General features: G+C 45.7%; 1 protein-coding gene across 1 annotated transcript; it reads right to left on the bottom strand.

The window, feature by feature from the left end:
• Positions 1–1,570: 1,570 nt before the first annotated feature.
• LOC144146934 (uncharacterized) lies at positions 1,571–15,461 on the bottom strand. Its single transcript, XM_077678893.1, has 5 exons — positions 15,278–15,461; positions 12,853–13,148; positions 8,607–8,750; positions 5,764–6,834; positions 1,571–3,310 (listed from the first exon to the last, which is right to left on the bottom strand). The coding sequence occupies exons 1-5, from the start codon at positions 15,295–15,297 to the stop codon at positions 3,141–3,143; spliced, it is 1,701 nt and encodes a 566-aa protein (XP_077535019.1). The 5' UTR covers positions 15,298–15,461; the 3' UTR covers positions 1,571–3,140.
• Between the last annotated feature and the right edge of the window lie 5,460 nt (positions 15,462–20,921).

Here is a 20,921-nt window from a genome sequence, read left to right as displayed (position 1 = left end):
CATCCTTAACCGACCCTGGCAAAAAGGCGTTGTCCTACTTACCATCCACGCTTTAATCGTCCCGTTCGTAGCAATGCTCCAAAAATGTATTTCATACCAGCCCCATCGGTTTCAAAAAAATGCTAGCCTTTACTTCGTTCTCTTCATCATTGCCCATGGCAACCACCAAGACCGGGATCTCCCGCTTTGTTCCATCCCCTACCTCATTTTTGTCAGCTGCGGAAGTATCTGCTGTCGCCCTCGCTGTTGGAGTCAAAACTCGATCTCACGAAACCCAATCTTACGCATTTCGCAATCTAACGAACAAATTCGGATTCCCCCGCAGGTTCCTTTATTAGGATATTTTATTAAATCGAATTAGCAAAACTTATTCAGCGCGGTTCCCGATTTGACAAAGTATTACGATGAACAGGCCCATTTAAAAAGGAGCAAGAAGCAAGTTCGATTGTGTTTCGTCAAAACGCTATGATGATGCGTCAACTGCTTCAAGCACGCTGGCTTCGCAGCGCCCCCTGCCAAAGATGTATCGCGTTCCGCAAGCTGTCAACACGACCAAGAAGAACGAATGCCGCCCATTTCCTAAGCACGCTTTGTCGGCTTAACGAGGTGGCAGTATACCGGAGCTTCCACGCCTATCTGAGCGCCGACACCATGTTGGTTTCGAACGATGAAGAAATTGCACAAATAGTTTCCAGAGCACACGAGGTGTCAGTGGAGACTGACGATCCAGAAACTGCTTAAGCTACTGCGCTCGCCCCAGGCGAGGTAATCGTCGCTATTGACTTGCTCAGGCGCTTTTCTGAGACTTTTCACAAATTAATCGAAGATGCGTTCAACGCGCTCGCGTCCTACAAAATGTATATCCGCCTAACGCTAACAAAGCGCACGAAGGCGAAGATCACAAGTTTTTTGCCAGGAAATAAATTCGTTTCCCCCAGAATGCGTACCGTATTCTTGATAATATTTCACAGCAGAATTTTAATGCAGTGCTACATTATCGGCAGGCGGGCGCCACCGCAATTACGATGTCATGGTGCTGCTCATCATCGTGCTCAGAGAAAATTGGTTTTTCTGCAGGGCGTATTCGCGTTCCAGATGTCATCAGTGACAACACTAAAGCATCGTTTTAAAAGAAAACTGCCTTTTACAGGTTAGTATTGATATTGCTCTGAAATATGCGTCGTATATATTTGGGCAGCAATGTAGAAAAGTTTAAAGTATGGTGCACGTTTTATGGTTTGGGATTGTTTTGACGGTATAAGCCTTTCCTTTCAAAATTCCTTTCTCTTTTTGCCGTGTGGCTGCATAGAGGGACAGAGGCAGACATACCTTCAGACCAAAATTATGGGTCTAAGAAACCAAAAAATATTTATCGCCTTTTAAAACCAATGCAAATTCTAGCACCCCATTGCTGTGTTACTGGCACTATACCCTCACCACTCAGTAGTTTTTGCAAATAAAGTTAATTCGCCATTCGTCTTCCCAGCTTTCACATTTCGTTTGAATACGCGTTCATTTCTGCTATATGAAAATGTGGAAGCATGCAGGAATTGAAGCAGAGCTACGGCAATGTATTTGATATTTCTATATTTCAATTTTTCAATTATTGACCCAGTGGTTAGTCAATTCCCTCACTTGCAACACATTCCAACAGGGCTTGGTAACAGTACAACAACACAAATAACAACACAAGCTATTTGGCCAGTCTGCAAGCGCAGTTTGAGTTGACTGACGTGTGTCGTGGAAGCTCGTGATGGTGTTGGGAAGCCCCAAGTGCCTCAAGAAGAGAACGAAACCCATGATCAGAATCGCACCCGGTTCTCTCGTGTTATGAAGCCAACGTCTATCCGACTGCGCCATTTGGGCATAGTATTTATAAACAACGCGTTGGAGCTTACACTTGCTATGCATCGTGGCACAGACGCCGCTATTGCTAGGCCACACTGCGCGCCGGGAGAGGAGCGGCTAATTTGAAATAGGCGCACTGGAGGTTTCTCTGTTTGAAGTAGCACCGTCGGCACGGTCGCTGCTACTGACAGGCCGTGCTGCATGCTGGGAGACAAGCGATTGATTTGAATTTTGCTGATAAGTTCAGAGTGAGAGCAGACTCACCAGCGGGTGATTCTTTATTGACGAGGGGTGATTTTTTTCTGGGGTGTGTAAATGATATGTTTTAAATGCAGAGCATTTCTTAGCCTCGCCTGTTCCTGCGTCGGACGGTGTCAACAGTTTCGCGTCCGCAGCAGGTGCGCCTCTCCTTCCCTCCTCTCTCTCAACAGCAGCTGGCGCGCGCATGCGTCGTAGTCAGCCCGTTCGCTCCTTCGCGGTCTCGGCGTAACAGGTGCGTGATAGCAGCGCGGTGGGGCGTAGAAGGGCGCGCGCTGCTTGCGCATGCGCGCTCTCCCCCCCGTACTGCTCTCCCTCTACTGCGCGCGCTGCAAATATAGCGGCTAGCGGTCGCTCGTGTTTCAGTCACTGCGTTGCTCCTTCCTTCCTTGGTTGACGCTCGTGCCCACGTTTACTCGTGTCTGCTACTCCAGCATCACGGAAGAAGCGATGGAAGCAACACTGCCTTCAATCAGTACTGAGGCCCCAATGCTCTGCATTTACTCGTGTTCCCCTCGCAGGAAGGCGCGGGAATTTTTTTTGTAAGACCGGGTCGCGCTCACCCAGTGGGATTGGTTGGGGTTTGGTTTAGGCTGTGTCACAGGTTGAGGTGAAGTTCCTTTAGAAAGTGTTTGGGTCTATTAAGGATTGGTTCGGGGATCAGAGTTTTGGTTTGGTTTTTCTGAGCCGCAACAAACTTAGCCCGAATCCCTGTTCTCGCTATCGGATGGGTTGGCTAGTTTTTTTATAACACCAATCATAATTCCTGTGATGAATGATGACCCAGATTTTTTCTGAGTATGCCGTCACCGTTAATAGCAAATGAGTCAGTGATAGTCTTCTATAATAAATGACACGTAAGACGACGACAAGGCGAAATGACCGTAAGGGTATGGCGACTTTCCCTCATGAAGCAATGCAACGTCGTGTAACGTATAAATTGAAACTGCAGCGAGCGACCGCAATATATACTAATTGTGAGAAACAGAACCACAAAACAAGGTCTAGCAGTAAAACAGTTCTTCCGTTATCAACTAGATGCTCGTCGTTCCGCTTGATGAATGATTCCAGCCAGGAATTTCGTCGGGCACCTTGCCGCGTTTTGAGCAGACCAATACGAGCAGCAACATCCCTACACAAGCTTGGAGAAGGCCGAGTAGTTCATACAAGTCGTTGTAGGACCCGGCGTTGTCGCGGTAGTATCCTAAATAGAACCACAAAATAAAGAAAATGGAAGCAGTGGTTAAAATATCACAAGTAGTGCAGATACACTTTAAAAATGTCAAAAACCTATGCTCTTTAATGTTTTGTATTGCTGCTGAGTTCTGTTTCGATGCTGATCCCCGGTACGGCCCAGTATGCGTCTGTAATTCCTCTGTTTCATCACAGCCACAACTATTGACGACCTGGCAGCGATAATCGTAGCATAGCCAGTAGCTGTAGCGGGAAGGGAACCTAAAATACAAGTGAACCATCGTACAGAATTACGGAATTGAGAGAGTGACAAACCAAGGAATATGAGTGCGGAAAACGAGGAAGCCGATCGAATTGCCGGAGTTGCCAAAAGTGCTTGAGAAAAGCAGGATTACAGACCTACGTGTCTAAGAGGTTCTAAAAACAGAGCATGCACTAGAAAAAGGTGGAGCATTTTGGGGAAAAGGAAAAAATCATATAATTAAGCAGGCGTGGAAGCAAACTCAGAGGCAAAATTTGGGGGGTAGGGTGGGGGGGGGGGGGGGAAACAGTGAGGTTTCTACAAAACACTAGCAAGAAGTTCAACGCACTTTTTACGCTAACTACGTTAGGCCATGAGGCACACTAAACATGAGCCACAAAAGACTTTTAAGAAGTAGAAGGTTGGACATAAAATAGGCCTAAATCTACTTAAGACGCAACAAATATTGTTGTACAAGAATCGGTAAATTACTATCCGTTTGCGCCGTGACTAACCCAATAGCGCCATCCTACTTCTACTTTACAAGAAAGGTGATTTCAAAAAGACAGAGAACTACGGGCACACCAGCCGTATGTATACACGTTCTTTACAAAGGGAGCATACTAACACATAAACATCCGCCTAGCAATCGAACAACCGAGGAAACAATCAGGATGTAGGAAAGGCTACGAAATAGTGGATTACGTTTACCTCAAGAACCAGGTAATCCCCACAAACAATGAATTAGGGCCCACCACAACACATTCAGATATTTTGAAAGAAAACGTTCTATTCAGTAGACATCAAAAAGTAATAGAATCATCAAGAGCCACACGGAGCATGTGGATGATATGCACAAGAGATGTAGAGGCCCAATGATTTGTAATCGAGAGCGTGGGAAATACCCTTTCCTGAACGGCGTGAGACAGGGAGACGAAGCTGTTGTTAGCGAATCTGTGCGAAGCTGTTCTTCACACTGTTAACACTCGTGGGGGCTTGCAGACTTCGAGAAATCTCGAATGCAAAAAAGTTCGCATATTTGAAGCACCGCAGATTTATGGGTGACCTCGTCATGTTTTTTGGCCCGTAGAAGGCTAGAAAAAGTCCTTCGGAAAGTAAACTCTGGAGGCTACTTCGTGGGGATAAAAAAGAAAATGGTGAAATCTAGGGACATTTTAACCATGTATACCAACAGCCTCTTCTCTGTTCAGGAAATGCATGCAACGAGAAGTAGAACATTGCAAGTATGTTGGATAAATTGTCAGTGCGAGTCTGACCCATGAAAAAGAAATCAGCTGTAAGTCAACGTACGCTTGGTAGAACCATCATGGTACTATATCTGTGGCTAGACGACATATTTAAAGCGCGTCTCTGGCTGAAGAGGAAGGTATGCAACATGCAGCCAATGTGTTCTCCCGGCGAGTTGTTGTATGCGAGAGACTTATGAATTGCAAGAAGTTTGCAAGGAAAGTTACGTGGCCTTATCGAGCCTCGAAATAATGAAAACAGGAGTAACTTTAACGGATGGTACACGATCACTTTGGACAAAGAGACGAATTGGGGGGTGGGGGGGGGGCGAGGCATCTAAGCCAAACTTGAAAGAAACCTAGGGTAGACGAGGTGTGTAATGTCAAAAACGAACGATACGAAACCAATCCGAGTAACACAGTGGGTACCGAGGAACTGTGCTACAACAAAAGAAACACAAACGCCGATGTGGTGGCATGCGGTTGAAGAACCTAAAAGGCAAATACTTAATTGGGATAGAACCTTATAGGAGCGGTTGGGAGCCTATGGGGAATGTTTTCGTACTAAAAAAGAAGTATATTTGTTGTTGATGTGAAGCAATTCACTGAACAACAAATTTCAAGTTTCCATGTACTGAAGTGCACTGTGATGTTTCATGAAAAAGTGGCTTGTATTGCTAGCCCATTCTGTAAGCAATCTAAAAATGTCCTGGGCACCGCCTATTGGTTTTCTTTATATCTACATTTAATGACCACCAACTATAGGGAAGGGTGCCCTCCAATATAACAAAGTTTAGGAGTTGTTGCGGATTGCTTTTCGGCAGTCTCCGATTGCTGCTCTAATAATTCGGTTGATATTTTCTGCCTTCGAAGCGCAAATATACATCGTTTAGGCGGCGATGGGAGACATCATGCAATTGAGCGGATTTGTAAAGTAGTGTAGACAACGTCACGCTCAAAGTAAAAGTCTCTTACCTATCATCGCAGGGCAGTAAAGGGCAACAGGAGCAAACAGTGCTCCACATAATCCCAGGCAAAGAGTAAAAAGCTGGTCCGGTACGTAATCCGCCAGCAGCACGATTCTCATGTTCATCTGGGCTCCGCTGCAGGCGGCTGCCGACATTACTGCAAGCTCGTACTGGCCCACTGTCACCACTCGTGGCACCCACATCAGCGACGCAGCGAAGAAGAACGTCACCACCGCCACAAGGGTCCTGCGGCCGACGTATCCCCGGTCTGCCAGAGCGGGCACGCCGAGGGAACCGACAAGCGCCGCGGCAGAGGACGACACGATGTTCCACTCAGCTTCCGTACGAGTTGCCCCCTTGTCGATGGCGTAGTCCACGATAGTGCCAAAGAACACAAAAGCTGAGAAGTTTGAGACAACAGATGATACCATAAGGCAAGAGAATGTAGCTTCTCTGAACAGGCGAAACAAACTTTTTAGGTTTCTAACAGTGTCTGTGCCCCTTCTCGCACTTCTAGCAGAGCTGTGTAGGTCGAGTCCATCGTGGCGGTCAGCTTTCCTGTTTGCTCCGTCGAAATCCTTGAGTATGGGTTGGTTGTTTTCTTGCTCACACTGAATACGTCGGTCGCCATCAGCATCTCTCGAAGCGCTCAGACAATCGTAAGTGTTCTCTTCACTTCTTGTGGCGCTATTATCCTCGCCGTCATTCTCCACTATAGAGGATGCTTTTATCGCGTCACCTGGGTTCGCTATCTCAAAGAAGGGCAAGCTTTTTCGTCCATATGCTTTGCTAGGGCCACAAAAACACTCGCTTTTTCGAACTGAACTGGTTCGCTGCTTCAGAGAAATTTTCAGTAACACACAGCAGAAGGCAGTTGTCAGGGTGCACGCTAGAGCAAATAACAGCAGCGTCCAGCGGAATCCCCAGGCCTTGTCAGCTTCGGAAAGCAGCCGTACAAAGATAAACGATGAGACCGAGAAACCGGCGCACTTTAACCCATTGGCGACACCACGGTAACGGTTGAAGTTCAGCATCAATATCTTGTCGAGAGACACCAGTACAAGTCCGACGCCACCACCTGCAGAAGAGAAGATGAGGTGAGTGCACCGAGCAATCTTTGTTTTTAAGTAGGTATCGACAGCTCCATGCCAAAATATTTGCATCTTTCGAAGCATGTAAAGGTTCTACTTTCCCACCTTAATTCTTTCATAACACCAAGTCACGTTCTGGTTACAGGCAAAACCGAGACCCATTGTGCTTGGCGCTCCTTCTCTCTTCGTCGGAGACTCGGCTATTGCACCTCACATGAATTTCCCAACTTGCCGCTCAAAGGTCTCCGTGTTTGGCACGCGCGGAAAGTTTTGTCTGCAGCCTTTCATATCTCTCCCAAAGTGGACCGCCTTACGACAGGCTAGAACCCGCTGCAACTGGCTTCGGGAACTCGGCGTCTGTAGCGCGAACTCGGCGTCTGTGCACCGCACATCAGACGCGAACGCAGACGAACTGGCGAGTAGAAGAGCATGCGAGAGATCAGGCCATGAACACTGGCCGAGTAGTACCGAAGGCCGATCTGCTCTACGTTGGGCGCTGCTCGCGAGGAGCACGCTCACGTGCCATCGGTCTTTTAGATGCGGAGCATTTCTTAGGCTCGCGATGTCACTCGTCGATGTTGTCGGCACCGTCCACACGCTCACTGCGCATGCGCGTCGCGTTGAGGCGCAGGTGCGCGTCTCTCCTCCGTACCCTCCTCGCTCTCAACAACAGGTGCGGTGGTGCGGGAGGAGCGCGTGTACCCCGTGCGCTCCGTCGCTCTCAACAACAGCTGCGGCGGTGCGGGGGGAGCGCGTCTGTGCGCTCATGCGTCGTAGCTACCCGTGCGCTGCGTCGCGCTCAACAGTAACGGCGGCAGGGCGTGTACGCGTGATAACGGCGTGGTGGGTGCGTGGAAAGTTCGCGCGCTTGTGTACGGAAGTGTGCGCATGCGCGTCTCTCCCCCGTACTCCTCTCCCTCGAACGCGGGCGGTGTGTATATAAGCGGCGGATCGCGCGTTCGGAATTCAGTCAAGGGCGTCTTTGCTTGGCTTTCGCTAGACTTGACGCTTTGCTTGACGGCCCCAAGCAATAAAGACAGACTAACTTTACACTCCTTGCCTTCGCTTCTCCTTCATTCAATAAATAAGAATAATAAAGACGAAATAACAATTAAGCATTCCCAAACCATACCCAATTACGCAACATTCACGCGATACCCCCACCACTCTGCGACGCATTTACTCGAGTTCCCCCCGTGGGAAGATGCGGGCGGGTTTTTTTTTGACATTTCTTTCCGGTAGCGCTATAAGGCGGAAATGAAAGCTTAAACAGCTCTTACTTTAAAAATACTTGAGGAATGACAACACAAGGCGCCACTCCAAACTCTTGCGAGTGGTGCAATGTGAATTGTTCCGCATTTTTTTTAACCCTTAGCACCCGTCCGTGACTTTTGCGCCCTTAGAAATGTGAAGTTAACCAACCTAGTCCAGCTCTTTATTTTGGTGCCGTTTTTTACATACTGCAGAAAAATAATTCCTGTGTGTTCATACACTCCCAGCCATAATTGCGCACTTTTTGGCACGTATCTGAAGCCCCACTTTATAAACGTAACACCTCAAAAACGTTTCGTAGTTGGTTACCCTCATAATGCAGTGAGTATGCTCTATTGGACATTGTTAGCAAAGCGACCCATAAGACAACGGTCACAGGGGGGTCATTGAGGTGTTCACCTACAATCATTGCGTCCGCATAGCGAGCCCTAAAAAGATTTAAGGACGTTAACAAAAAGAAGAGTATTTCTCGTTTTTCGTTACTTACCATGGACTAATCCAAACGTCAAGCACATCCAGAAGACATTTCTCGCAAAGGATGCCAGAGCGAGTCCTGCCCAGAGGAGCACGCTACCAACCACAGAAACCTGGAAGACGTCTATCCGCTCCCCAAGGAACGCAGCAGGAAAGCCTGCAAAACACACACTGTTCTGTCGTATACTCCGCAATATTTTTTTTTCTGGTCCATTACAGAGTAGCTGATCGTGATGGCTTCACGAACTTACGTACAGCCTATAAATTACAATTCGATGGAAACCACACATTTTTTGGGGAAATATTTTCTTGTTTCAAAATCCCAGCATTGCATTATAGGCCTGTTTACAATACCAACACTAGATACAACCGACACTTAGGCTTAGAAAAAAGCCAGAAATGAAATCAGAGTTCCATCTAAAGTACAGCCAGTAAGGTATACTTGTAAAACATAGTTTTCAGGGAATGCTACTCCCGGACGCAGTTGAATTTTTTTTTTTGCTAAATAACCAGATAAATTGGCAACTGCTCTTTAAGATTTGCGGTCAGGAATCCAAACACTACAGCCGGCATGGCGAAGTACCCCCAGAAGTGGAAAACAAATATTTGAGAGCTTCCTTTAAAAAGGAGAAAGTACTCGAAATAGCAATATGAAATAAAGAAAAAGCGAAACTCCGCTATAATAAACCATACAAGATATATGGGGCAGTGCGAGGCATAATCGCTCCTGGGCGCACGTTCGCGAATGCAGTATAGGGCTTAAAATCAGGCGCGCTACCTGTCCTAGAAAAAATACCCAAAAACGCGGAATTTCTTGGCAATCCTTATTTGTCAGGAAAATTCAATGCCTTCACGCATAATTGTAGAACGGATATGCCGATACGTAGTGAGCCGCCTTGTGCCGCAGACTTATGCAGCTCCGATCGATTTTGTCGCTAAGTACTCGCGTGGAGGGCAACCCGTTTCCTCTATGCACGGTGATGACTTGGTGCTACAGATAGGTGGGCATTTCTTGATAAAATGTGAAAAAGAAAGAGTGTAATGCCATGTTGCCACTCGTTAGCACTCTTCGTATCCTCACCATTGTTTTGAATCTGAAGCGTTTCATTTCTCTTCTCGATACTGTGCGTTATTCAAGCGTTCAGGCAGTCACCCGTGTCAAAGCTACATATACGCTCTCAGAGGGAACGTGATTTGCTGCTAACCGAGAGCCATGTTTTTTAATTACCATGTCTAAACTATTTCCTTTCGTACTGAGTATACCTCCACAACAAACGTTTCTAAGGCGAAAAAAAAACAATGGACTACAGCAACAACAACAAACAACAGCTAGTCAGCAACGGCGTTCGTTTGTTGCCCTTAAACTGTTTGTAGAGTCTGCTCATATTGTAGCGTTTTATTAGTTTCGAAATGTAACTCTCCTTTGTCCTTAACGCACCTTAGAGTCTACAAATACTACAATCTACCAATATTTTTATTTTGTATGTGATTGGGCAGTCTCACTCCCCGTTCCATCTGTGATGTATATCGTCTCTTCTCTGGAGTGTACTTTGCACTTGGAATTATTTGTGTTTTTATACGAACGAGCCGTGAAAGCTTTCTTCCTCTTGCCATTCGAACTTATCTCCACTCAATTGCTTCGAGCGGCCAATTAGTGTCTTCAATGTATTGTGCGAGCTTTGCTTACTCCCTGTTCTTCTTTCTGGGACTGCTCATTACTCAATGTAGTTTGCAAAGACTTTATTAGAAGCGTTCCCCTTGGCAGAACTATGCAATGTGTAAGGGCGCGTTGCAATGTTTTCATAACAGCATTTACCTTACGTGAGAAGGAGTATCCGGCGCTGGTATATGGCATGAATCTCTCCTATTTGTTTTTCTCATGTAATAAATAAGAAGAAGAAACAACCCACTCCCCAGATTCACCTCTCGTCAACTAGAATCGTGGAGATGCGGTTTTTGATCCTATAATTCTAGAACACTGTTTTACCCGCTGGCTAATTCTAACCATTTCTGATTTTTTTCACGCAGTTTACAGAAATGAAATTATTAATCGCCTTCCTAAAAATGATTGTATTTCTACCTCCTCCTCATACGCAAAATTCAAGGTTGGTGATTTTTTTTTCGGCAATTTTATCACGACATTTTTTTGAGGGCATGACAACCCTAACAACTATAGACGACGTTCAGGCATACTTCCAAATAAAGGCGTTTTGTACTCACAATTCCCACGCTTGCATTGTGTCACCGTCGAGAGAGAGGGAGAATAGTCTTCAATGGTACTGGTGACGTTACCCTGACAAAGGCGCCTGGCTTGTTACACTAGATGTATGAGAAAAAATTAACTTTAATAAGTGATGGGGACATGATGACGATGACGCTCTCACCTACGTAGACTTATTTAGAGACCCTGATTCAGTGCAGTACTTCGCAGGAAAGTGAATAGAGATTTTGTTCTCGGGCTGCTCGTTTAGACGAAGGGCTAACACGTCACTTGCTGCTCGTCTTCTCGAAAGCGGCTGGTCCAGGTACCCTAGGAGAGACGTCCTACATGTTGTGCATCGCGCACATTCACGTATGACGCGGTTTGAGTAAGCGCGCACGTCACAAAGAGTGCAGAGGAGGGAAGTGGCCTGCTGCACATGGAAGCAAAAAGGACTTGCGTCAGCGACGTTCAGCCGCACGCGCTGAAGCCTCACTTCGTTCTGCTTGGTAAGTACCGAGTGATATATTGCAAGACAATCATGATCATCATCATCACCATCATTATCATCAGCCTATCTACGCCTCCCACAGGGCAAAGGCCTGTCCCATAGATCTCCAATTATTCAGGTACGGACCAATTTATCGCCGAAAACTTCTTGATCACATCTGCCCACTTAACTTTCTACCTCCCCCTGCCACGCTTGCCTTCTCTAGGATCCACTCTGTTAGCCTTAATGACCAACGGTTATATTGCCTTCGCATTACATGCCCAGCCCACACCCATTTTTTCTTCTTAATTTCTAATAATATGTCCTTAACACGCGTTTGTTTCCTGACCCACTCCGCTCTCTTCTTGTCTCAATGTTACACCTATCATCTTCCATTCCATTGCGCGCTGAGTCGTCCTCAATTTAAGTAGAACCCTCTTAGTGAGCCTCGAAGTATCTGTCCCGTAATTGAGTGCAGGTAAGATGCAGCTGCCATAGACTTCCTTCTTCAGGGACAACGGTAGGCCGCCATTCACTATCTGAGAATGCCTGCCGAATGCACTTCACCCTATTCTTATCCTTCTAATTATCTCTGCCTCGTGGTTGGAATCCGGGTTCCAACTATGAGACAATATGCAATGCATATGAGACCATTGGAAGTTACCGTGTGAATATGCCACCGCCGCTCGATATTACAATGGTCCAGTGGACGCGGTTTCGCAATGCCGGCGTTTTGTAGACTCTCGTAAAAACGACTCCTCCCTCTTTAAGGATGAAGATTGTTTTCCTTTCTATTTCTGGCTCTTAATTCTTTATTGCCGCTCATCTGGCTACTCTTTATTATGCAAGTGCCCACTGTGGGCGCTTTCTAAGATTATATAATATTGCCTGTGTGCGTCACTCTAACATAATTTCCTTTGGTCGCATTCTTCTGTTTACTTTCATCGGCAATTTACTGTAGTCTGGCATTAACCCTATCTGTACTCCTGTCAACCCTCCTGCATTACATTCCCCTAGATTATATGCTTTTTAAAAAGAGAAATAAAAGTTACGATTGATTGCTTGCTTGATTTATTGAGTCACTGGTCAATTGATAGATTGATCGATGAAATAATTAAGAATTTATTTACGTATTTAGTTATCTGGCGACGGAATAATTAATTACTTCAACAAATAATAATGAATTGTTTATTGATTGATTGATTGTATGATTGATTGATTGATTGATTGGATGATTGATTGATTGATTGGATTATTGATTGATTGATTGGATGATTGATTGATTGATTGATTGATTGATTGATTGATTGATTGATTGATTGATTGATTGATTGATTGACTGATTGATTGGATGATTGATTGATTGATTGATTGATTGATTGGATTGATTGATTGATTGATTGATTGATTGATTGATTGATTGATTGATTGATTGATTGATTGATTGATTGATTGATTGATTGATTGATTGATTGATTGATTGATTGATTGATTGATTGATTGATTGCCTAAACTGTACACTCCCATCCAGGCCTTTATAACGGCAGAGGAGCGATGGGTTGAACCTACCAGCCATGTGCGAGACCACCTCCAAGACAGTGAGAGGCCAGGCAGCGGCTTCTCGGCTGCTACCGCTCCCGCCCAGCTCGTTCCGGAAACGGACGAAGAAGAAGCCCGAGTTGCGAATGGACGCCGCGGCAACCAGTCCCGCCAAGCTCGCGAGAAGCGCCACGCTCCACCGTCGGTCCACGTCTGTGCCGGGCTCTTCGGTTTTCGGCCTTAATGTCTCATTTTTCGGGAGGGCCCAAGAACAGCGGTCATCGTGTGATAACCGCCGTCGCACATCGTACACCTCACCGGGTGCCCTGTAAAAAAGCAACCGGTAATTATCAAGCATGCAGAGACATATTGGAAGATTCTTTCATGTCTGGCTGGCTTTCGACCATTGTTTTCTGTATGTCCGAGTGATGCGGGAAGACACAGAAGTCTTGGACCTAGAACATGTATTGTTGCTACGGCAAAAAAATCAACTTTTTGTAAGAGAAAGACTATTAAAACGCGAAGCTTTCTCCCATAAAACCTGAGTCAAAGTCAATTTGCAAACTGATTTGACTGTGTCGGAATAGCGCAATCTAATACACGTCAGCTTCATAGCGCGAAGGATGCAGGTTCGATTCCCGCCACGGGAGGCTTTTTGCGTTTGAATTTGTGGAAGCACATTGTGTAAGTTGGCTTTCCTGCAGTGCGTTTTGTTGCAACATCGTCATCAGTGATGCATGGAAAGTTTCGCTCTAATATAAAATTTGCTAAAGCTATGTTGTATGTCCCTTAGGTGCATTAGGTTGTATGCCCCTCCGGTAAACGTCCCTTCGGTACAGAGGAAGATTAAAAGAAATACGAGTAATGGAGCTCACAGCCTCAGACGCATGCTGCAGCAGCTGAATGCAAATTCAGGATGCTGTGCGCACGCGATATTCTTGGAAAAGTTTTCAGAGGGCGGCCTGCTTTTCGGTGAAACATTTGATGCTACGCTGGCCAGTTTATTTTGAGGCGCCTTTCCACGCTGTGCAGCCTCGGTGGAGGATGATGCTTTAAAGGAATCACGCTAGCTGCAATCAGCCGGCTGTGCGCCTGGTTGCTGAACCAAGTAACTAACATGCACCCGTGCAGTAGGCCGGCTTGGTGCCCCACATGCATTTAAAACTAAAGGGCTTGCGGGGAAGGCAGAAAAGAAGGAAGAATGACTTCCTTCCTTCCGCAGAAGGAAGGCTGACCGCGGGCGTTTACAACTCGCCGCCCCTGTCAGCCACGCAGTTATGTGTCCCCTTTCGCTCCTCAGCTCCTGTCTGTCGTATCCTCTCGGTTCTTCATAACTTTTTAGTTTGCCTTTCCTCACCGCTGCCTTTTTCTCTCTCAGTTTAGTTCTCCCTGACTCGCCTCTTTCTATCACCCTCTCTCACTTATTTATGCTTTTTCTAGTTTGTCCATCCTGGCTGTTCGCTTTCTCTGTCACGTTTCAATGCCCTTTTCCCTCTTCCTCCTCGCTTTCCATCTTAAACGTATGCCACCGCCCCCGGAACTTCAAATCCTTGAACTTTATATAAACCACTTCTATTCTGTAAGATATTACTCTTGATAAAGGACGGTCCACGTCAATGTAAAAATATGCTTTTGAAGTAAAGTTGTTATGTTTTTATTGCGCCCATTTTTTGCTATTTAACCTTCACTAGCCTAACCGTTTATTTTATATAATTACATATCCATATGCTGAATGTTTTATCTAAGGAGAAGGAAATGTTTCCATTTTCCTTTTCCTCCAAATTTGCCTGTATCTTGCTCATCAGGATAACTGCCTTAACCTTTTATTTGTCTGTTTTACCTATGATACGGAAAGTTACAGCAAAATGTCCTCTAATATAAATCGAATTTTCGTTCAATCCGCTCCCTTTTCAATGGTCTTAATATGCACAATTACTTCAATTCTTATAGAAAAGACCTAATCCGCGAAACGCAACTTGAATGACAGCTCAATGCGTTGACGTTTACTGTAGTCGATGGGCGGCAAAAAGCAGAGGACGTGAGCGGAAAATTTTTCGATTGAGTATGTTCCACGGCAACGTTTATGTGGGTTTCAGCAGGGTAGATGTACGAAACAGCCGTTACCGTGCGCGCGAGACGGGTACAAACCTGCATGTGTTTCCTTTGTAGTTGTGGCAGCGCCTGGGTCATTACTCTCGATGCAGTCAGAGGGATAGAAATAATTTTGGCTAAATGAAATATTCTTGACACATTCATTAAGCCTAGTTGTACCCAGCGCTGTTTATACACCCTTTGCCGAAAACACAAAATAAAAAGTGTCCAAATAGGGACATGAAACTTCTACCACAAAAGCGTAGAAGCTTACCCAATGAGCCTCTATGAGCTGTTTGGATGCAGCAACCAGTCATTGTGACGACAAAAGTTGATGAGCAGATAGAAGTGATGACACGCTCACCTTTCAATTTCAGTGTCCATGGCTCTCTTCGTTTCCAGGAGCGTTGTAGGTGAACTCCTCGCTGCAGCTGTTCGCCCTTTGCGCGGAAAGCACCATGGGACGCATGCGTAGCGCCGAGCAGACACGCGCTACCAGCTACGACGTCGCAGAGTGGAACGAAACTGCGAGCCTGTTTTCTGCGCCAACTGACTTCCCATATGCCACACACCTGCACGGCCTGCAACGTGGAACTTTTGGTTTCGTTTGTGCTGTACGCACATTGTAATTGCTCTGAAACCAGATGCTGGAAAATCTTTCTTTTTTTGTTTCGATTGTTTTTTTTTTTTTTTTGCTTTTGAAAAGTACTACAGTATAAATATCTTATTAGGTGAATGAATGAATGAATGAATTTATTGTCAAGAAAAAGGAAAGGAAAGACCACCAGCAGGCGTAAATTGTCACACCTAGGGGTGGACACCGGAACGCCTACTAGGTGAACAAACGTTCACCTAGTAGGCGTTCCGGTGAACAAACGTTTCTCTGTTTTTAGGCCTTTTTATGGTAACCTATTTTGACGAAAGAGGTCGAATAACAGCTTTGGTTTAAAACCACACTTGGGCCGTAATGACCAGCAATGTCCGCCCTTGATTAGACTGAAACCGTTATACCACGAAGAGAATTATACGTTACCAAGGGTTTCTGGGCACACAAACAACGATCTGCACAAACTTTTATCTTTCGTCCAAACTTTGGCGATAGCTCTGCGGATTCTTGATTCCGTACCGCTCTCCAAAGCTGTTCTTTAGACATTGTTAACTTTCTGCTGTCCGGTCTACCTAAAAAAACACGATAGCGGAAAGGCTAGGTACTAGACAAATAACGTTATGAAGGGACATTCGTTGGACCATCGAAGCACGTGCAATAAAGAGTACATAGAGAACAGTTCTACCGAAGCAACAGATAATTTTCCGCACCGTAAAACCATGCAACCGTACAAAGCCATAGAATCGCGTATAGTTGTACCTTCTGTTGCGTTCCTTCAATATTTCTTTTTAATATCTGAATATTTTTGTTGATAGTTTCGTTGCTAATAATGGTAATGCGAATTATGCTAATGGTTTACGGCTAAGTAATGGAATAATGGAAAATAGCGAATCTAAAGTCTGTATTTTGGTCATGTTGACCATTTATGCTAAGAACTGCTTTAGACTTCATACCATATTTAATGCCACCTTATCGGTAATAGACTTTTCTAATATCTCAATAGATGTTTTGCTTTCTAAATTTTCTTTTTCCAATAGGGTAAGCTTCTCTTAAATAGTTTTCATAGTTCATCGCGTTCTAGTTTCCTATTTTCGCACGTTCTGAGTTATCGGTCTAAGTTTTCTGCTGGTAGTTGATATCCTCAAAAAATATTATCGCTAATCTCGGATTTTATCGATAAAATGGTAATCTCCCCTGGCCTGATATTACTTGTGTAGTAATTGGAACGAAAATTTGGTTGTATAATTTTTACATTTTTGACGCACTGATAACGATATTCTCCGGTTTCCCGGCCCTGTTCATTCTATATTTGATTCGATTTATTATCACTTCGCTTCTTCAGTTGCCCTTTAATGAACTTGGTTGTTATGGTGATATTTAAACTATTAAAAGCAATGGTTGCTTGTTTCCCTGATTCGTAAGCTATCTAGTTACCAAAAACACCTGTCTGTTCTTCGGTGCTCTTCGGTGAAAGCTAAGCTCACATCATGGGTGTCCTTGCAGTTGTTTAATTCGCTCTTTATTTGTTGTATGAAAATGTTTAGGTAGCTTGGAATTTTACCTCCTGTAATGCGGAAAGATTGACCAAAATACTTGACATTTTCGGCACGGGTCTTCTTCTTTTATGTATTTCATTGCTTCTAGCACAGCGACGGCTTCGGCTTCAAAGTTACGTGAATAACGGCAAAAATTGAGTAATTGGGTAACGATTATTTAGTTTTGATAGCCCAGAACTACATAAGGTGCCTCTATTTTTACTTTAGACACACAGCCGTCAGTGTGTATGGCTGGGTGGTAAATATATCGTCTCATATCGTAAATACATCTTTCGCCTACATCTCGGTTCAATCTGTATGCATATATATAATATATAGATATAAATATAGCGAATCAGAAAAATTGGAAACGAGGGGCTCCGTGAAATAAGACATAAAATAAGGGTTGGCAGTCAAGGAAACCTCGGAAAGCAAAGGGGAGGTTGTTGTGGGTCATAGAAAGAGATGAAGAATTTTTTTAGTCGAAAAGAAAGTGGTGAAAAAATGCCCGCCGGGTGGGATCCGAACCCACGACCTCCAGAATACCGGTCTGGTGCGATAACCACTACGCTACCGGCGGGGCTGTTTCCCCAGCACTTTCTCGGGTATTTATGTTAAGGTATTTTTGTTTCCTGCACTTGGGGGTGGTAGCCGGCGCCACTCGGACTACTCGGGGTGAAGGGGACCTTCTTTTTAACCCCCGGGCCGTGACTCGAGTGTCTACGACATGTCGAGAGTGGTCGACCAGCGTTGAACCTTCTTAAGCTACCTTTGGCACCAAGACTGCCAGAACAGAGGCCCTCGCTATGCATGTAGCGAATCAGAAAATGAGAAATGAGGGGCTCAGTGAATTCAGACAGAATAAGGGTTCACATCCCACCCGGCGGCATTCTTTCACCACTTTCTTTCTGACTTCAAAAATTCTTCATCTGTTTCTATCACCTACCGCATTCCCCCCTTTGCTTTCCGAGGTTTTCTTGACTGCCAACCCTTATTCTATATATATATATATATATATATATGTAGCCGTTGATCCGTGCTACATTGCTCATTCGGGGATTGACCGGTGGGTGAAGAGGGATTGGACGGCGAGAGCACTTCAAGCAATCTCCATTACAATATATATATATATATATATTGTGGGCTACGTTTGCCTACCGGAAGCTCCAGTAGCCATTGTCCCCACTCATCGCATCAACAACACTGGTATCATGAGCAGCATCTTCATTCACGCGCCACCGGTTGACACCCTTACATCTCGTGCCTCGCGCCACCGTCATTTTTTTCGAAAGCTCCGCTAGTTGCTCCCTTCCCAAAGCGAAATAAACGGTCTGTGCTTCCCTGTTTCTTTGCCTCTCAAATGATGTAGTTGCCTCTTGGTGCCGTCCTCGGCCACTCCCAGTTACACCCCTGGAGCTCCGTTCCGGTCCACGAATCCTACTACAAGTTCCTCCAAAGCAGTCAGGAACGAGGTAGGTGTCCGCCGCTTCAACGGCGTCGACATGAATGCTGACAAGCCGCCAGCGTGAACCTCCCTTTTTCGCTGGTCTTCACTGCTGAAGCGCGATATGTCGCATTTGTGTGCGTAGCATAAGTGAAGTAAGCGAGCAAACCAAGCAATAAATCTGAGTCCCTCCACCTCAGCTGAGAGCAGCTGGGTCCATCCCACGGAGCAAGAGGTTATATAGGAGGGTAAATGGCTCATTATGGCTAACGCTGGCGGGCGATTAGATAGTGTCTCAACGAAACCCAGCGCAACGCAAACTACATATTTGCATTGCTGCAACGGTTAAAGAGATGGTGGCGGCACCTGATGGACAAAATGATGGCGGCCGCAATTCCTTCTATGGTTGCGCGATGAAATGTCGAACGCGGGGGCAACGCCGTTTCATTTCCCGCGACAGGCGGCGTTAGCTCAACCCTAAGCCAAGCGCTTGTGACGTTATCTTGCGGCACTAAACAGCGTCGTTTCCACTCCTGTCTTGTTTTCGCTCCATGGCCCCCCCACAAAACGACGACGTCCTCAAAATTGAGCTTCCCGAAAGTTAGCCGTTACCTTTGATAGATTACAACTTGCAGGCGTATTGAGCGCAATTAGGATACTATAAGTAAACCACTACCATCATTATTTGCAACTATGCCCGTTACCCCTAGCGGATGAAAATGCGCCATTCTTAGCCAAAATGGTATAAAATAAGACTAACTGCCGCATTTAGGCCTCGCGAAGAACATTTAGTCCACTAAAGGACCAAACGAGCCGTGATGAGGGTGGTGTGCAAAAGTAAGGGACCAAACGTTGCTCCCTGCACGTGAACAGGACCAACGGAAAGGCTAACAGTGCCGTTTGCTCCCGCAACGTTGCTGTTGCTCCTCCTCGCGGCACCCCGAATAGTTGTTTCTACTTGTTCGGCGGACGCCGGCGTGAACATGCACAAAGGTAAGCCCCGCGAAGGCGGCTTTTCCCTTTCTCCTTCTTTTCTAAGTACAGAACACTTTAGGGCCTCGCCTTGTCCCCGCAGCTTGCTCGCTGGACCCAAGTAGCACCACACGGCGTTCCGTCGTAGGGGATGTAGTCGCAGCGTAACTTAAAGGCTTCGAAAGCCTACCGTTTTACATAGTCATAAGCGTTCGAAACTCGCGAACCGCTGGCGCTTGTCCTACATCTCACCGTTGTTTAGCGTAGAGAGAACTCTAGGTGCATTTGAGCCCTAATATACGTGATTAACCGGCAGGGCTTGCGCTCATTTAGTTAGGAACGCTCGTTGGGTTGGTTTTTACGATGGCGAGCGAAAAAATTGGCCGCGTATCTGCTCCTTTCGTAGCAAATGTCGTCAAAAGACGATAGTCTTTGTAGACATTTGCCAAGGAAATGCCCCCCTTTGCTTTCCCGCTCACCTCTCAAGCTGTTCCTGTACCGTCGCGCTCATCCCAAAGTTAACACACCAAAGGTTTGCGCAAGGCGATTTGAGTTTACCGCGTTCCACTGGTACAGGCCGGGTTCCTTGATGCCAGCGCTGCAGTACGGCGGAGACGCGCGTGAATGGAGGCGGCCGACTACAAGGTTTATAGAACCGCGTGGACGTGCTCCACGTGCATTTCAAGCAGAACGTGTAATCTAGCTAGTGGAACCTTTCGTTGCTGTTGCCGCGTGATTTTTCATATGCCGCCAGGAGGCGGGAGTTTTCTGCAGCAGATGAAGAATATCATTTGTTATCGAAAAACCAAGCATCCGTGAATATTTAAATAAAGGAACACTGTAAATATCCCTTGTGTACTAATTTCCTGTCTTATATTTGCGTAATGTCTTGTTCTTGTTCAACAAAGTTGACAAGTATGAACACTTAAACCGGGCTTAGACGTTCACATTTGGCTGTAAGTTTATAAGACTATTGCGCAATATCAAATTTACTTTGGCCGGGTGGCTGAATCGAGTTACAGACAGACAGACGGATGGGTACCATATGACCTCGTCATGGTTCTGGCCCTGCACGGCATTTGGAAATCGCGCATGGCCATCCACCATCGCGACATGGATGCCAAACGGTCCAAAGAGTACGTTTCTGAGTCTGTTCGTCTGATTATTGAAGTGTGGAGGGCTCAGCCCGAGGCTCCGGAATGGTTGCCCGTGTTTGAAACATTAACAAACATGAAACAATTTTAGCCATAACTGTGTTAGTCAAGTGCTGGCTAGCGTTTTTAAGAGTGTAGTGTTTTGTTTGTGTGTGTCAAAGTATGGCAATAAAGAAAAAAAAAGACAGACAGACAGACCAAAATTTTTGGGTTTAAGTGGCCCAAGAAACACTGTCGTCTTTAAAAAAAGTGGCAGTGCAACGCCGTCACGTGCGGGAGGAAAATGCAGCACAAAA

This window comes from Haemaphysalis longicornis, unplaced genomic scaffold, assembly GCF_048455015.1.
Source record: "Haemaphysalis longicornis isolate Haplotype H1 unplaced genomic scaffold, Haemaphysalis longicornis Haplotype H1 scaffold_7, whole genome shotgun sequence".
Classification (NCBI taxonomy): Eukaryota; Metazoa; Arthropoda; class Arachnida; order Ixodida; family Ixodidae; genus Haemaphysalis; species Haemaphysalis longicornis.
Note: the sequence above shows the minus strand (reverse complement) of the source record. Positions and strands in the feature narration are given on the sequence as shown.